The sequence below is a fragment of the Rhinopithecus bieti genome, unplaced genomic scaffold (genome assembly GCF_001698545.2).
Source record: "Rhinopithecus bieti isolate Rb0 unplaced genomic scaffold, ASM169854v2 scaffold_54331, whole genome shotgun sequence".
In the NCBI taxonomy this organism is placed as follows: domain Eukaryota; kingdom Metazoa; phylum Chordata; class Mammalia; order Primates; family Cercopithecidae; genus Rhinopithecus; species Rhinopithecus bieti.
The window spans coordinates 686,428-702,727 of NW_016821659.1; the positions used below are offsets into that span (position 1 = coordinate 686,428).

The following is a 16,300-nucleotide window of genomic DNA, read 5'->3' on the forward strand; positions in this document are numbered from 1 at the left end:
CGCTCACTTAGTCACTAATCTCTGGAAGCTTCTGTGTATACGGAATACAATATCCTGATTCCTCATTCATTCCCTCAGAGAATGGATTTTTACTTATAAAGCCCTTCATGATGTTGGATATGATGGTTTTTTGCCTATCTGTTCATATTTGTTTCAAAATATTTCAGATATCGTTTCTCAGCCTTTTGGCTAAGATCAAGTGTAGTAAAATATTTCAGACATAAAAAATAGAGAGAGAGAATAAAGTGGCAGGCTGGACACAGTGGCTCACACTTGTAATCCCAGCACTTTGGGAGGCTGAGGTGGGCAGATCACGAGGTCAGGAGTTTGAGACCAGCCTGGCCAACACAGTGAAACCCAGTCTCTACTAAAAATACAAAAATCAGCTTGGCATGGTGGCAGGCGCCTGTAATCCCAGCTACTGGGGAGGCTGAGGCAGGAGAATCGCTTGAACTTGGGAGGCAGAGACTGCAGTGAGCCGAGGTTGTGCCACTGCACTCAGCCTGGGCGACAGAGCTAGACTCCATCTCAAAACATAAATAAATAAATAAAAAATAAAAAAAAATAAATAACATGGCAAACACAAGCTGACAATAACTGCCATTACAAGGGCTAGTGCCTACAGAAAAGGCAGCAAAGAAACATTGTGCATGAAAACCCAGCAAACCCTCCTTGACGCAACTGGCCTCTATGTTCTACGAGCGCTCCCAACTCACCAGAATGATGAGCCGCACCAGCTGGGTGTAGGTGCGCTCGCCACCCTTGCGGGTGATGATGTCCCACTTCTCGGGGGTGCAGACGATGATCTGAGTGGCACTGATCTCTTCTTTGCACAGCTGGTGGTCCCCAGTCAGTTCAGCAACAGTGATGCCATAAGTGGCCAGGCGCTGTGGGAGGAAAACTGCATCAGACAGGAATGCTTGAAGGGGCCTGGACACCACGCTTTCTGTTTTGGCAGTTGGAGTGTAGGGCCTTGGGAGCAGGCATCAACCCATCAGGTGAATACAAGGCGAATCAGATCGTATGAGCATATCTTCCTCAAACAAACAGAAATTTAACTCGGGCAAATAAAGCAGACAAAAGATCTCTCGGGGCCAGGCACGGTGGCTCACGCCTGTAATCTTAGCACTTTCAGAGGCCAATGAGGGCAGAATGCTTGAGCCCAGGAATTCTAGACCATGGGGAAACCCTGTCTCTACAAAAAATATAAAAATTAGCTAATCTGGTAGCACACGTCTATAATCCCAGCTACTAGGAAGGCTGAAGTGGGAGGATCACTTGAGCCTGGGAGGTCAAGGCTGCAGTGAGCCATGATTGTACCACTGAACTCCAGCTTGGGCGACAGCAAGACCCTGTCTCAAAAAAAAAAAAAGATCTCTGGGAACTCTGTACACAAGAGGAAGAAATGGCAACTTGTAGATAACAAGACCTAGAATAACACCACTAGGTCTGTTACTATCCACATCCATTTGATGTTTCATAAATACTTCAATAACACCAATGATACCAACGGCAGGAAAGTGCCATGGAGAGGACGAAAGAAAGATGCAAACCCTTGTAAAAGATGGCTCAGGACATTCTTACTTCAGAAACTCTGCACCTGGGTTAAGTTCCATCTTGGAAATGGGGAGAGAAAAATAAAAAATAGAAACAATCCCAGGAGGCATTCCAGAGATGCCCTAATACAAAAAGCGGTGAGGTCCAGGCCTGTCCACAACACTTTGACAGCTGCGCCCCGTATCCTCTGGAGGAAAGTTCTACTCCCTCACCTTTCCAAAGCTGCCCACCATCTCCTGCACCAAGGAGCGCATGGGGGCAATGTAGATAATCTTGAAGTCATCCACGTTGATGGTGCCGTCCATGTTGATGTGTTTACCGATCTCTCGGAGCATGCACATCAGGGCCACGTTGGTCTTCCCAGCACCCTACAGGAGAGGTCAGGGATGAGAACGCCTCTTCACCTGGTTATTCTCACTGCCCTCACTTCCATGGGCTTATTTCCCAAACAGAGAATAGAGCTTTTCCTGGGTACTTTATCCTACCATTTAACCTCTCTTCCATCAAAGGACAAAGAATTAGGGGGTGGGGTGGAAATAAAAAACAATCTTCCAACAGAAACTCCACCCATATTTTCCGAGAAAAAAGCAGGCAGGGTGGCGCTTACAGTAGGAGCACACAGCAGCAGATTCTCATCCGTCTCAAGGGCAGCACGGTAGAGCTTACTCTGGATCCGATTCAGTGTTTTGAAGCCCTCAAACCCAGCCTGGGCATACTTTGGAAGCTTTTCCACTGGAAGCAGTTGCTAGAAGAAAAGAAGAGCCATTGATACCATGTTGGCAGCAACCTTGAGCAGACTGTTTTTGTGGGATTGCCAGGATTTTGTTCCCTGGCAATCTCTTTGTATAACTCTCCATTAAAGGTCAGTCCAGAGATCAATGTTGTCCCCTGGGCTCAAAATCAGAATGGGAAAATTCTGTTGCAGCTTTCAGCCCTAAAATAAACTATATATGAAACAAAGCTACATTCTGGTCAATGGTTGAAATCCAAACCAGGAGGCGAACTAAGCAGAGAACTGAGGAAAGCAATTCACTTACTTCTTCTGAGCCAAAGGGCTTGGGCTTCAGAGCAGGCACATGTACCTCTTCGTAGCCCTTACGCTGGCGACGGAAGGATCCATCAGGAAGCTGACAGCGTTTATTGGCCATAAAGTGGCTCCCTTGGGTAAATACCAGGTCCTCCAAGTCCAGAACCTGCCGTGGAGCCAGTGCCTGGGAATGTGAAAGACAAAAACCCCAAGGAAGTGAGCAAGCCGAGCAAGCAAGTTTTCCATCCAACAAGGCCTGGGACATAAATCGCCCTGGATCCTACCTCTCCACCCTGGTCGAGATCCATGGTTTCCAGATCTGTGTCCATTCGAGACTGACGCACTCGCTCTCTCCGGGATCTTTCCTCCTGTAGTGGACGAAGATGAAAATCACAAAAACAATTCATCAGTATCACAGGTTCTTGTCCTTTTCTGTTCCTGCTTAGCTAATACTTGAGTCACAGGTGCTAACTAGTAAGTCACCAAACAGAAAGAGAACGCTTTACGTGGGGACCACCAGAATGATCAAAGCACACACACACCTTTAAAGGGGCAGTGCGCAGTACAGGGACGCCGGAAACAGACGTTCTGTAATTAAGTACCAAGGGCTACCCTGAGGGGTAAAAGTGTGGGTTCTGTTAAGCAAGTACACGTGTTCTGTTACTCTATTTTAGTAAACACCATGTATTTACTGTGCAAATAAACAATAAAGATCCCCATAGTGCCGGTGAAAGACAGCAGCAGGTCACTGCTCTCACGACCAAACCAATGTGGATGTGTTGATTCTAACCTGCATGCACTGACAAACCCCGAAGAATTTAGAGAAATTACTTTTTCAACTTCCACTTTTAATATGAATTTAGCTTCATGCTGCAATCTTCTAGCCACTGTTAGCTCAGAACTCAGACAGATAAACCAACCCAGTCCTTACTCGGATCAGATCCTCCTTCTCGGTTTCATGGAGCTGGTAGAGGAACTTGGATAACTCTGGGTCAGCTTCCATCTTTCCCATAATCCTTTCCTTTTCAGCTTCACTTTGTGCACTGGCCAGCAAGGTACAGTATAAAACTACCCACAACAAAAGGAACAAAGGAAAAGTGAGGAGGAGGAGGAGGAAATAGGGCAAAAAACCTTCATCCTTAGAGTAGAAAGAAGAAAAATAAAAGAAACAAGCACTTAGGCTGTGAAAACAACAGAATCTCCATCTCACACATACACACATATGTACTCACTCTGCAAGAAGAGCCCACCATATACTCACTCATCATCCTGTGCTGCCGCAACACTTTAATGAAATCAAAGGTGTTGAAACCAAGCAGCAGAACCAGCTGGTTCTCACATTCCCGATCGTCACTGGCCGTCTGCAGAGAGAAGGTAACACCACCACTAAGGACAAAGCCATCTGCCACTTCATACGCTGTCCCCATGTGCTAAGATACACTAAGCATACAACTATTGTTATCTTGGCCATACCTTCAAAATTTCCAGTACTTCATCTGCCTTCTTCTGCGACACGATGGCATCATCATAGAAACGACTGAGCTGCCGCTGTAGCCAAAATGCATCAATATCCCGAGGGTGCAAATCTTTCTTCTTGGAACTCATCAGTTCACCTGAGGCCACGAGCTACGAAAGTAACCAGGCATTTAGCTCACCAGGTCTCTGCCAGCCTTGATCACTTTGCCACCACCCTGCAACCAAGTTCTACTTGCCACCCCACAGCCCACCTTCTGTGAGGACTTTCCAGAGGGAAAAACTCTGGAATACTGAGTTCAGAATACCAGACTAAGACTTCATCAACATACATCCTTGGGAAGGACCAGACTAAGACTTCATCAACATACATCTTTGGGAAGGAAGAAAACCAACTGAAATCTTAAGAAACTCTAGACACCAAGTGTTTATCACAGTTCACTCTAGCAAAAGGTGGCTCAACAAATGTAACAGGACCTAGGCATGGGGAAGAAGCACTAACACACAGAAGTAACCTTGCAGCAATGAGAAAAAGCAAACTGAACTTACATTAGCCGAGAGGGTGCAGCGCACGACAGCCTCATCCCCTTCCATGTCATCATCAGATGCCTCTTCTCGAACCTCCCCGTACACATCTTCATCACCTTCCTGGGGAAATGGCCCCAACTCAATCATTATCTGGAGCTGATCCTGCATCACCACAGAACTTCTCCCTCAAGTCACCCTAAATTAGCTCAATGGTTAGAGAAATGGCTTTGGGGTGAAACCGAGAGCCTATTGGAACCAAGGTCAGCCTTATTCCAGGGGACAGGTAATAGAAAGATTGCTTGGCACAGACTTATTAGATGCACCTACTTTCTGTTTCTTACCTTAGGCTGCCACAATGGAAATCAACTGGATCATAGCCTCTCTTTAATATACAAACAATCAACACTCAAAAACAGTGATCAGCTAACAGGAGAGAAGAGCTATGCAGAGGCATGCCTGGGAAGGCAGATGGTGACTCGGGAATGAAGAGATCACACTAAGCTTGCTCACCACTCCGTTTACTCACACACTGCACATTAGGCAGACTTGGCATAGTGTCATAGTCAAAGCAGGTGCTTCGATAACGAGCACTGCTAAATGAATGAACTGCTACAAGCAAAGCAGTTTGTTGCTACTTAAAATCATCAGATCCTATTAACTATACTGTAGGAAGAGGCTTAGCAATCACCTATTGAAATCGCCTCATTTTATAGAAAGAGAAACTGAGGCAAGATGACCTGCCAAGATACAGGACTCAAATTCAGAAGTCTTGGCTCCTAGTCCTCTAACTCTCCCTGTGCGACCCCTTCTTCCAGCCCTGGTATATATACCAGGGATCCATTTTCCCTTTCAGGAGCCAAATCTACTCACTGAGAACTCTAAGGCACTCTGCAATTTTTTCAAAGTACCCTACTTATTCCTATTTATATTCAAGGAATTCTATTAGATGGTAAACATTAACTCCAGTGACTTAACCATGTACAAACTACATCCATGCTCTAAGGCAAATGTGCAATCTTTTGAAACAGGCAGTGGGGACACAGTAATGAAAAACGGGAAAAGATTTTTTTTTTTTTTTTTTTTTTTTTTTTGAGACGGAGTCTCACTCTGTCGCCCAGGCTGGAGTGCAGTGGCCAGATCTCAGCTCACTGCAAGCTCTGCCTCCCGGGTTCACGCCATTCTCCTGCCTCAGCCTCCCGAGTAGCTGGGACTACAGGCGCCCGCCACCTCGCCCGGCTAGTTTTTTCTATTTTTTAGTAGAGACGGGGTTTCACCGTGTTAGCCAGGATGGTCTCGATCTCCTGACCTCGTGACCCGCCCGCCTCGGCCTCCCAAAGTGCTGGGATTACAGGCTTGAGCCACCGCGCCCGGCCGGGAAAAGATTTTAATACGGTTAAAATGCAGTAAAACATTAGCAGATACATTCTCAATGAAAGTATTCACTGTACTGTATCTTTTGTCTTACTTTTTGTTGATCCACTTAGTATATTTTAAATAATCACATCGCTTTACATTTGTTAAATTTGCTATAGAAAAGTTAAAAGGTAACTGCATTTTTTTTTAAGCAAAAGAACATATAATGCCTAAGTCTGAAACCCACACAACACCGTAAAATGTATCTGGTTTAAACTAGGGAGCTTCTTTACACTACAAGGGGTCCCTTTACCCTCATCAACTTCAAAAACAAGAAGGGACTGGGCCTGTTTATCACTCACCTCCTCATCAGATTCAAACTGCACATTCACACCATACGTCTCATCAATGTTGTCATCTGAAATGACGAAGGATTAAAAAAGAAGGCAGTGAATGGCTAGTAAAACAAGGTCCTCTGGAGCCAGCGCCCTCCCCACCACCCTCCTCAGGAAAGACCTAAGTGCTGAGGACACACAGGCACTTAGGTGATCAACACGAGAGAGCCACCTGCGCTGCCACTGCCGAGACCTTCCCCACCTGCCAGCCCTGGAGTCAGCCCAGCTCTGCTTGCTCAACCCCTTGAGCCCCCAAGGCTCTGCCCACATTTTCTCCCATATTCTACACAACAGAAGGGTCTCAGAGTAAGGAACAGCTGAAATCTAGGGATTCTGGTGTCTATCAATTATAACTCTTCAAAAAACACACAACAAATTATGGGAACTCACTGACATTAAGGTTTTTAAATGAATGATGCTAGAAGATGCATGTTTAGGGGTCAACAACAACCAGTTAACATGATCAGGACATAAAGAGCTCACTTACCCATATTTTGGATTTCCTTGTCTCCACCATAGTCTGTGATCTTTTTGCCCAGGTTGACTAGCACATGGTATCTGGTATCATCTGTTTGACCCAGCAGCAGGTCAATCTCCTTTCGCCTTTCCTTGTCCCGCAGCTTTTCATTTTTTAGAACAGCTAGAACCTCATCAGCTGCGCCACAAAGGATATCACGTGGCTGGTAGCAAGAAACAACCAACCAATATTGAGAATGATGACAGGCAGAACATCACCAACCAGGTTTATGTGGCGGCAGGATGCGAAGAGCCACATTTCCTCAAAACCTGTTGCACACTAGGCTCTGACCTTTCTCATTAATGCTGATTTAAAATGCCACAACTAAAGGAAGACTCGTCTGTTTTTAAAAAGATTAGCTAGGTGGCCTCAAGCAGCAGGACACAGCTTCCACAACAGCTTGCCACATCTCCAGGTGGCAGTCACTTGGCAGATCTCCTCTAGCGTGCCACACTTTTGTAATTCTTTGTCCTCACTTCCTCTAGCACCCACGTCAGCAGAGCTCCTCAGACTCACAATGGTCCCCAATCTAATCACACATGTGTAATGGTTAGAAACACAGATTCTAGAGATAAACTATCTGGATCATATCTTGGCTCTGCCAAATGCTACTTCTGTGACTTGGGAAAATTACTTAATTATTCTTGCCTCACATCTCTCTTCTATAAAATGGAAAATGAATATTAACAGCACCTATTCATGGAGTTATGTGAGGGGGGCAGGAAAAAGACATGTGCTGTTCCACACAAATCAAGTGCTTGGTAAATATAAGCCACTTCTGCAAACCAATACATCCCACAAGGGGATCCAGAGGCAAGGTTCATCTAGAGCCTCCCAGTTGTGACCCTCTCCTTTTCTGACACATGGTCTCATCCTCTGGCCGCCTTGCTCTGAGAATATAGAAATAAAGCAAACTTGGCCAGGTGTGGTGGCTCGCACCTGTAATCCCAGCACTTGGGAAGGCGAGGCGGGTGGATCACGAGGTCAGGAGATCGAGACCATCCTGGCTAACACGGTGAAACCCTGCCTCTACCAAAACACAAAAAATTAGCCAGATGTGGTGGCGAGCACCTGTAGTCCCAGCTACTCAGGAGGCTGAGGCAGGAGAATGGCACGAACCTGGGAGGCAGAGCTTGCAGTGAGCCGAGATCACCCCACTGCACTCCAGCCTGGGCAGCAGAGCGAGACCCCAACTCAAAANAACTTGGCCAGGTGTGGTGGCTCGCACCTGTAATCCCAGCACTTGGGAAGGCGAGGCGGGTGGATCACGAGGTCAGGAGATCGAGACCATCCTGGCTAACACGGTGAAACCCTGCCTCTACCAAAAACACAAAAAATTAGCCAGATGTGGTGGCGAGCACCTGTAGTCCCAGCTACTCAGGAGGCTGAGGCAGGAGAATGGCACGAACCTGGGAGGCAGAGCTTGCAGTGAGCCGAGATCACCCCACTGCACTCCAGCCTGGGCAGCAGAGCGAGACCCCAACTCAAAAAAAAAAAAAAAAAAAGAAAGAAAGAAAGCAAATTCGTTTTTTTCTATACTCTTACAACAATTAACACAGAAGGCTTCTGTGACAATTCCTCCCCACCAGCAACCAATCCAAAAATTGTGCAATGGACACAAGCTGGTGTCCTCAAATTCAATTCCATTCCAACACTAACTACCTGGAGATAGAGTCAGATCCCACAGGCTGAGGACTCAGTCCCACAAGCCTGCCTCCCACTCCATGATGCCAATCACAAGCACAGGCTGTGTGACTTGTGCTTCTCACTGTACAGCTACAAATCGAGCTTTCCACAATCCTCTTTTGGGATTCAACTAATTTGCTAGAGCAGATCAGGGACACACTTACTTTCACTATAAGGCACATTACAAAAGATGCCTACCAACAGACAACAGATGGAAGAGGTGCACAGGGCAGGCATGTGGGAAGGGGTATGGCGCGGCCGTCTCAGGCGCACCACCCTCCAGAAACCTCCATGTGGCAGCAAACTCTCTAAACCTAGTCCTTTTGGGGTTTTTATGGGGGCTTCATTATGTAGGCAGATTGATTAAATGACCAGCTTCCATTCTGAAGCTATCTAGGTGCTGCCAGCCATCAGTTAACTCATCAGCAGACAAAAAGACGCTTATCACTTCAAAGATTCCAAGGATCGTAGAAGCTGTATGCCAGGAAATGAAACAAAGACCGAATATATATTTCACAATCTCACACTCACCTGGTCCCCAAGAGCAGCCTGGATGAAGCTGAGCAGCACCTCATAGGTCTCCCGGGTCTCCTTAGTTTTGGGCTTGTAGATGATCCCCACCATCTCATCAATGCCCTCCGACAGCAGAGTGTAACCCTTCATCTTGTTGATGTCATGCCGGTCCTCATCACGCTTTCTTCGCCTAGTGGACATGTGACGGTGAATGGCAGAACCTTTCCTCCCCGAGGGAAGACTGGATCAAGCCCACCCTCCTCTCCTCGGCTTCGTGGCAGGAAGTTAATATCTGAAAACCGGTACCTGAGCCTCTGCAAATGATTCCTGTTGGACCTTGATCACTTGCAGGAGTATTTCTTTATGGGACCCAGTGACAGAAAGAAAAATTCCCCATCATCTTCTCACTAGATACACTACACATTACAGTGAGATATGTTTCTCATTTAAAAAATGCAACCCTTTGGCCAGGTGCAGTGCTTCACGCCTGTAATCCCAACATTTTGGGAGGCCAAGGCAGGCGAATCACCTGAGGTCAGGAGTTCGAGATCAGCCTGGCCAACATGGCGAAACCCTGTCTCTACTAAAAATACAAAAATTAGCCGGGCACAGTGGCGAGCACCTGTAATCCCAGCTACTCAGGAGGCGGAGGCAGGAAAATCACTGGAACCCGGGAGGTGGAGGTTGCGGTGAGCAGAGATCATGCCACTGCACTCCAGCCTGGGTGACAGAGCGAGATACCATCTCCAAAAAAAAAAAAAAAAAAAAAAAAAACCCTTCAAACATTGTATGAGACTATTATATAATAGGATTTTGACTAGTTTTTCACCTCTCAAATGCATTTTCCTTTTCTAGCTAGAGAAACAAGCTCTAACAGAATCTACTGCCGTTGACTATCAACCAATTATAACAAACCTGGAAAAGAAGATATAGCACAAAGTGGAGATAGTGTATTAACTCATTTCAAACACAACTACTTTAATCAAACTAAGCCCATGAATTTTGGAAACATCATCATAGGAAAGGGAGCAAGACACCAAGACATTCAAGATCAAAAGATAATGGTGAGGTAAAGGTAAATTTTGAAATACATCCCCAAGAAATATTTTAAAAAAGAAAAAAAAATGCAAAATAAGAAAGAAAACTGTCTTTCATACCATGGATGCTTAAATTAGTTTGTAACAACAAAATAGGTAAGAAATAGGCAAGAGTAAAGGGAAAAAGTAGGGGTAGAAAGTTAGTAATGGAAAAAAAAAAAAGAAAAAGAATTACTGGGACATAGGAATAGTAAGCGTCTTGAAAATACCCTGAAGAAAAGAAAGATCTGTCTATGGACTAGAAACACACATGTAAGAAAAAGGTACCAACAAGTTATTTTCCACTTTAGGTACACTTTTTAAGGTCAAAAAAATCTTTAAACTCTCCTGTTCTGTTTTTACCTTCACGAAATCGTTTTAATGCCACTGATCTCACACCAAGCATCCCGGCCAAAATGCTGCTCGAATGTTAAAGGGAAGAGACTTTGGATCTGAAGGAAAAAATAGTATTCCCTTAGCACTCACTTGGCTCTTCTTTCCTCCTGCATCTGCGGTTTGGTCCGTTGAGCCTTGTCTCCCATACGGGTGCCCTCCAGCTTCCCAACAAGGGACAGCACCTCTCCTGTGGGTTCATCCCGGCGGGTCCGGTCAATGAGAGAACGGTCAGCTTGGAGCACAAGATTCGAGTTCTGAAAAGATCAAAACATTATTGAAGCTTTGACATGAGCAGGGCCAATTCCTACTATCACAGTTACCCCAGCTGATGGAAGAATCGTAGTAACTAGTTGCCTATAATCACTAATTGTAACAAAGATATTTTCCTTAAGAATTGCATGGACGCTGTGCAGAAGCACAGAGCTGAATAAGTCCTACGGCCTGTCGAATCAGCCAAGCACTTCTTGTTCCTAACAGTGCCCATCATAACCCACACCTGGGAAGTGGTGAGTGGGTTGGGAGTGACGTGTGGAAGGGGGCGGGCTTAGCGTTGAAGGGACTCGAGAAACTCCTCCTAGAGAGATCTTAGCACTCCCCAGACCCCCGTAGGTTATTCACGTCATCAAATAACCCCCATCTTCACGGGGATTCCACTTCCCCTCCGTTTTCGTGGCTCTCCTGGAGGCCTTCAGACTGAAATGGTCTTTTTCAGCTTCCCCCTCCCCATTGGACTCCTGAGCCTGGAATCCTCCCACGATCCCAAACGTACCGCCTTGTACTCGTACTGCAGACTACGGGCGGTTACATCCGCCATGGCCGCGGCTGCTTGGAGGCTTCAGGCCTCCACGCCCCCCTACCGCACGCTGCAAACCGCCGCGGACCTCCGCTCCCGCCGCGCCGGAACGACGCAGGAAAGATGCACTGGGGGAAGGAAATGAAACGGCCTCCCTTCCGCTTCCGGGTCGCGCCCCGGAAGTGCGGGTCGGGGCGTGTCCCTGGCGTGTGCGCGCGGCTTCCCGCAGCCCTCTGAGTGGGATGTGTGGGCCTGGTGCATTTGGGTCCCCGAATCCCTAGACCCGCGCACTCTGGTTCCGGCCGCCCGCTGGCACTAAGGACCCAGGGCCCTTGCTCTCCCCGACCTCAGTCTCCAGCCCCCCGGCACCCCTCACATCGTAACGAACGTACGGCCGCTTAGCCTCTGTCCCGTCCCAAGACCTTTCCTTCCGGTTCCTTCCTCTTTGGTAACAGTCCCATGAGGTAGGCAGGAAAACAGGGCCTGAAAAGCCCCGTTTCCGTTTGAGGTAACGAAAGCACCCAGCGGGCGAGGTGACGGGCGCGTGTGTCTGTGTTTGCGTGTTTTAATGATTGGCGTCTTGGGCGGATCACTTGAGGTCTGGAGTTTGAGACCAGCCCGACCAACATGGAGAAACCCCATATATACTAAACATACAAAATTAGCCGGGCATGGTGGTGCACGCCTGTAATCCCAGCTACTCGGGAGGCTGAGGCAGGAGAATTGCTTGAACCCGGGAGACGGAGGTTGCAGTGAGCTGAGATCGCACCATTGCACTCTAGCCTGGGCAAGAACAGTGAAACTCCTGTCTCAAAAACAAAACAAAACAAAATGGCGTCTTGCTTTGGGTTTCTCTTCCGTGTTGAACAATTGAAAAAGAAAGCTACTGTCCCCACCCGTCCCAGCTAAACCTGTGGCCCCAAGACCCTCGTTCTCACCCAGCGGAACGAACGGGGGCCGGAGCCCCCGTTCGCTCCCAGTTGTCGGTAACATTCTATGGTAGGGCCCTGTCTGCCGCCCAGGAAACCGGTGCAGGCGGGGCCAGAGCCTTGGTGACAATGACTTCTTCCCCAGCTACATTCCCCACCGCTTCTCGCCAGTAGAATGGCACCTTATGGCTGAAGGTGACCTCCCTCCTCACTTAGAGCATGTCTGCTTTTGAGAAGATGAATGAATGAACAGGAGAATGGGTAAGCCAGAGGAATTCATCCTCAATAGCAGTCCCCTAGACCAGATTTGTTCTGTGGTGTTACTGTGGTTGGCTCCTTCTTTAAAAATTGGGATAATTCATGCAGACTCTGGCTGTCCCCCATCAGTTGAGAAACCAGAAAATCAGCCACATGACACCCAGCACGCACACTCCTGCATGGCATTGCCTGCTGCTGGTCGGCAGCTGCCCAGGTCAGAGGACAGATGGTCCTTCCCACTGCTCCTGTTTTCTCATGCCTGCCCGTCTCCGTATTTTTACTTGCCCAACCACTGTAGGCATGGAGTTTGCTGCTTTGGTGGGTGGTTTTTTTTTTCTTTTAGATATCTAACTCTTCTTCCCAAGGGACAGTCGAGTCCTCGTAGCTCTGCTCCTCAGTGGCTGTGTGACTTTGAAGTAGCTACCTGGCCTCTCAGTGAGCACCGTTTTCCTCATCCTGAAAATTGACACAATTGGCCGGGCACGGTGGCTAAATAATAAATGAGTAAGCAAACAAAATAATGTAAGATTGTAAAGGCTGGGCACGGTGGCTCACGCCTGTAATCCCAGAACTGGGAGGCCAAGGCAGGAGGATCATTTGAAGTCAGGAGTTTGAGACCAGCCTGGCCCACATGGTGAAATCCCGTCGCTACTAAAACTACAAAAATTAGCTGGGTGTGGTGGCGGGCGCCTGTAATCCCAGCTACTCAGGAGGCTGAGGCTGGAGAATCACTTGAACCTCGGAGGTGGAGGTTGCAATGAACCGAGATCAAACCCTGCGCTGCAGCCTGGATGACAGAGTGAGACTCTGTCTCAACAACAACAAAAAATATCAAGACAATAAAACTTTCCTCCCATTGTGATTAAATGGGGTAGTGTGTTTAAAAGCACCTAGCAAAGTGCCTGACTCAAGGTGGGGTTCACTGAAAGTTATTGAAATCTGAACCCTTAAGGCTTTTATTCCATGATCCGGCTGTGGCCCACCCACCTAACACGAGAGGGTCTGAAAGGCATTTTGGGGATTCCACTCTGCTTCTGTAGAAGGAGCATTCTTGTTCACAGATGGAGCTGGGCTGTGGGTAAACCTGTGAAGCAAGAAAAGAAGGAAATTTTCCCCATCTTTTGTTTTCCTCTGTAATCCGGCTCTACCAAATGTAAATCCTGCATTTAGTCATTTAGATGGACTTGTAAGTTTCCATAGTATGTTAGAACTGGAAGGAGCCTGAGAGATGGAGCAGTCTGGTTCCCTTATTTTCCACATGAGGAGACTGCAGCCCCAGAACAATCGTCACACTAAAATGTAAATAAGGAAGAAAATAATTATGATTTAGAAAAGAAAACAACAGGCTGGATGTGGTGGCTCATGCCTGTAATCCCAGCACTTTAGGAGGCTGAGGAAAGAAGATTGCTTGAGGCCGGGAGTTTGAGACCAGCTTGGGTAACATAGTGAGGCCCTGTTTCTGCAAAAAGTAAAAAAGTAGCCAGGCCTGGTAGTGTGTGCCTGTAGTCCCAACAACTTGGAAGGCTGAGGCAGGAGGATTGCTTGAGCCCAGGACTTCAAGGCTGCAGCAAGCTAGGATTGTGCCACTGCACTCCAGCCTGACCCACATAGCAAGACTCTTCCCCAAAAAATAAAACAATTTTTTAATTAAAAAGATAGAAAAGAAAAATGACAGCCATGCTTCCTCACTCTGGGGAAGGAGCTCAGGGAAACTTCCTGGGCCAACTTGTTGAAAATGGGGAAAGGGGTCTAGTCCTAGCACTTTGGGAGGCCAAGTCGGGCAGATCACAAGGTCAGGGGATCGAGACCATCCTGGCCAACATGGTGAAACCCCATCTCTACTAAAAAAACAAAAAAATGAGCTGGATGTGGTGGCACGTGCCTGTAATCCCAGCTGCTTGGGAGGCTGAGGCAGGAGAATCGCTTGAACCAGGGAGTCAGAGGTTGCAGTGAGCTGAGATCGTGCCACTGCACTCCAGCCTGGCGACAGAGCCAGATTACGTCTCAAAAAAATAAATAAAGAAATAAAGAATTTTATAGTGTATTGTTTTTATCTCTCTAAAGTTGTTTTTAGACAATTTTTTTGGAAACAGGGTCTGGCTGTGTTGCCCAGGCTGGAATGCAGTGACACAATTTCAGCTCACTGTAGCCTTGACCTCTCCTGGGTTCAAACCATCCTCCTGCCTCAGCCTTCCCAGTAGCTGGGACTACAGGCGTGCACCACCACACCCAGCTAATGTTTGTATTTTTGGTAGAGATGGGTTTTCACTGTGTTGCGCAGACTGGTCTTGAACTCCTGGCCTCAAGTAATCTTCCCACCTCGGCCTCCCAGAGTGCTGGATTACAGGTGTGAGCCACCATGCCCGGTCTGTTTTTAGACAATTTTTAATAGAGGATTATCCTCAGGAAGCTAAAGGACGGGGGGCACCCTGGCAGGTACAGACCCCCGGGATGACATTAGTTACCAAGATGGGCTCAGAGCAAGGGCCTTTAGCTTTGTTTCAGTCCACGTGCTATCTCTCTCCAAAGATGACCTGAATTCACTACTCGCCAGCCCCAGGCCTGCACAGGTTACCCAGACTTTTGCCTGGGTCCTGCATTTCTGTATCTAAAGACCTGTCACTTCATTTAATTATGTCTTAAATATTTGTATGTGCTCTGTGAGCACTTTTAGGGACTCAGAGAAAGACAAGGCATAGATAAGACCCTTGAGAAGTTCAAGTCTCACAGGAGAAGTAAAACTACAAATACGGTGGTGCACACCTGTGAGGCAGAGGCAGGAGGATTGCTTGAGCCCAGGAGTTCCATACTATAGTGCGGTATGATCATGCCTGTGAGTAGCCACTGTGCTCCAGCCTGGGCAACAGAACAAGAACTACATCTCTGAAAAAGGAAAAAAGAAGGAAAAGAAAAAGGAAAGGCAGAATGCGAAAGGAAAGGCAGAATGCGGTCAGTGCCACAAGGGGGCACTGTGGGAAATCACTTCTGACTTAGGAGAGTCTGGGAGGCCTTATAGCTGTGATGCAAAGGGTGGCTAAGGATTTCCATAGAGGCAGGAGGTGGGGGATTTCACAGGGACAGAGAAAAAGAAAAAGCATGAAGGCGGGAAGACACAGGTGTATCTTGGGTACTGTTAAGAGCTCCATTAAAGGCCGGGCGCGGTGGCTCAAGCCTGTAATCCCAGCACTTTGGGAGGCCGAGACGGGCGGATCACGAGGTCAGGAGATCGAGACCATCCTGGCTAACACGGTGAAACCCCGTCTCTACTAAAAAAAATACAAAAAAAAAACTAGCCGGGCGAGGTGGCGGGCGCCTGTAGTCGCAGCTACTCAGGAGGCTGAGGCAGGAGAATGGCGTAAACCCGGGAGGTGGAGCTTGCAGTGAGCTGAGATCTGGCCACTGCACTCCAGCCTGGGCGACACAGCGAGACTCCGTCTCAAAAAAAAAAAAAAAAAGTGTCGTGTTTGTTTTATGTGACTCATTTTATACATACTAGCAGTCAATCAATAATAATAATAAAGATAAGTGCTTTGAAGTACCAACTATGGGCCAGGCACTGTGCTTAGTACTTTATATCTTCTTTTCTTTTATTTCATGCATTCATTCAACACATTTGTCTTAAGATCTACTAGGTAGTAAGTGCTGGAAGACACTGATGAATAAAAACCTCTGCCCTGGAGGACTTTTCATTCTGCTGGGAAAGACGGGCTGTAGATGTAGTAAATAAGTAATTAAGTACAGTGTTAGAAGATGACAATTACTGTGGAAAAGAATAGATCTGGGTTAGGTGGATCAGGAA

At 47.2% G+C, this 16,300-nt stretch overlaps 2 protein-coding genes across 2 annotated transcripts in view; one reads left to right on the forward strand and one right to left on the reverse strand.

Annotated features, from left to right (window-relative positions):
- The window catches only part of SNRNP200 (small nuclear ribonucleoprotein U5 subunit 200), a 31,584-nt gene extending 20,121 nt beyond the window's left edge, over positions 1 to 11,463 (reverse strand). The window contains exons 1-14 of the mRNA XM_017860469.1: positions 11,291 to 11,463; positions 10,612 to 10,775; positions 9,068 to 9,239; positions 6,821 to 7,013; positions 6,301 to 6,356; positions 4,607 to 4,705; positions 4,058 to 4,210; positions 3,846 to 3,945; positions 3,516 to 3,652; positions 2,869 to 2,952; positions 2,595 to 2,768; positions 2,165 to 2,302; positions 1,770 to 1,925; positions 717 to 887 (exon numbers count right to left, since the gene is read on the reverse strand). Coding sequence (XP_017715958.1) covers positions 717 to 887; positions 1,770 to 1,925; positions 2,165 to 2,302; positions 2,595 to 2,768; positions 2,869 to 2,952; positions 3,516 to 3,652; positions 3,846 to 3,945; positions 4,058 to 4,210; positions 4,607 to 4,705; positions 6,301 to 6,356; positions 6,821 to 7,013; positions 9,068 to 9,239; positions 10,612 to 10,775; positions 11,291 to 11,335 — 1,842 coding nt within the window. The 5' untranslated portion in view covers positions 11,336 to 11,463. The remainder of the gene's footprint in view (positions 1 to 716; positions 888 to 1,769; positions 1,926 to 2,164; positions 2,303 to 2,594; positions 2,769 to 2,868; positions 2,953 to 3,515; positions 3,653 to 3,845; positions 3,946 to 4,057; positions 4,211 to 4,606; positions 4,706 to 6,300; positions 6,357 to 6,820; positions 7,014 to 9,067; positions 9,240 to 10,611; positions 10,776 to 11,290) is intronic.
- An 857-nt stretch (positions 11,464 to 12,320) lies between these two features.
- The window catches only part of ITPRIPL1 (ITPRIP like 1), a 29,284-nt gene continuing 25,304 nt past the window's right edge, over positions 12,321 to 16,300 (forward strand). Inside the window, exon 1 of the mRNA XM_017860482.1 lies at positions 12,321 to 12,504. The gene's annotated coding sequence lies outside the window, so the exon portion shown is untranslated. The remainder of the gene's footprint in view (positions 12,505 to 16,300) is intronic.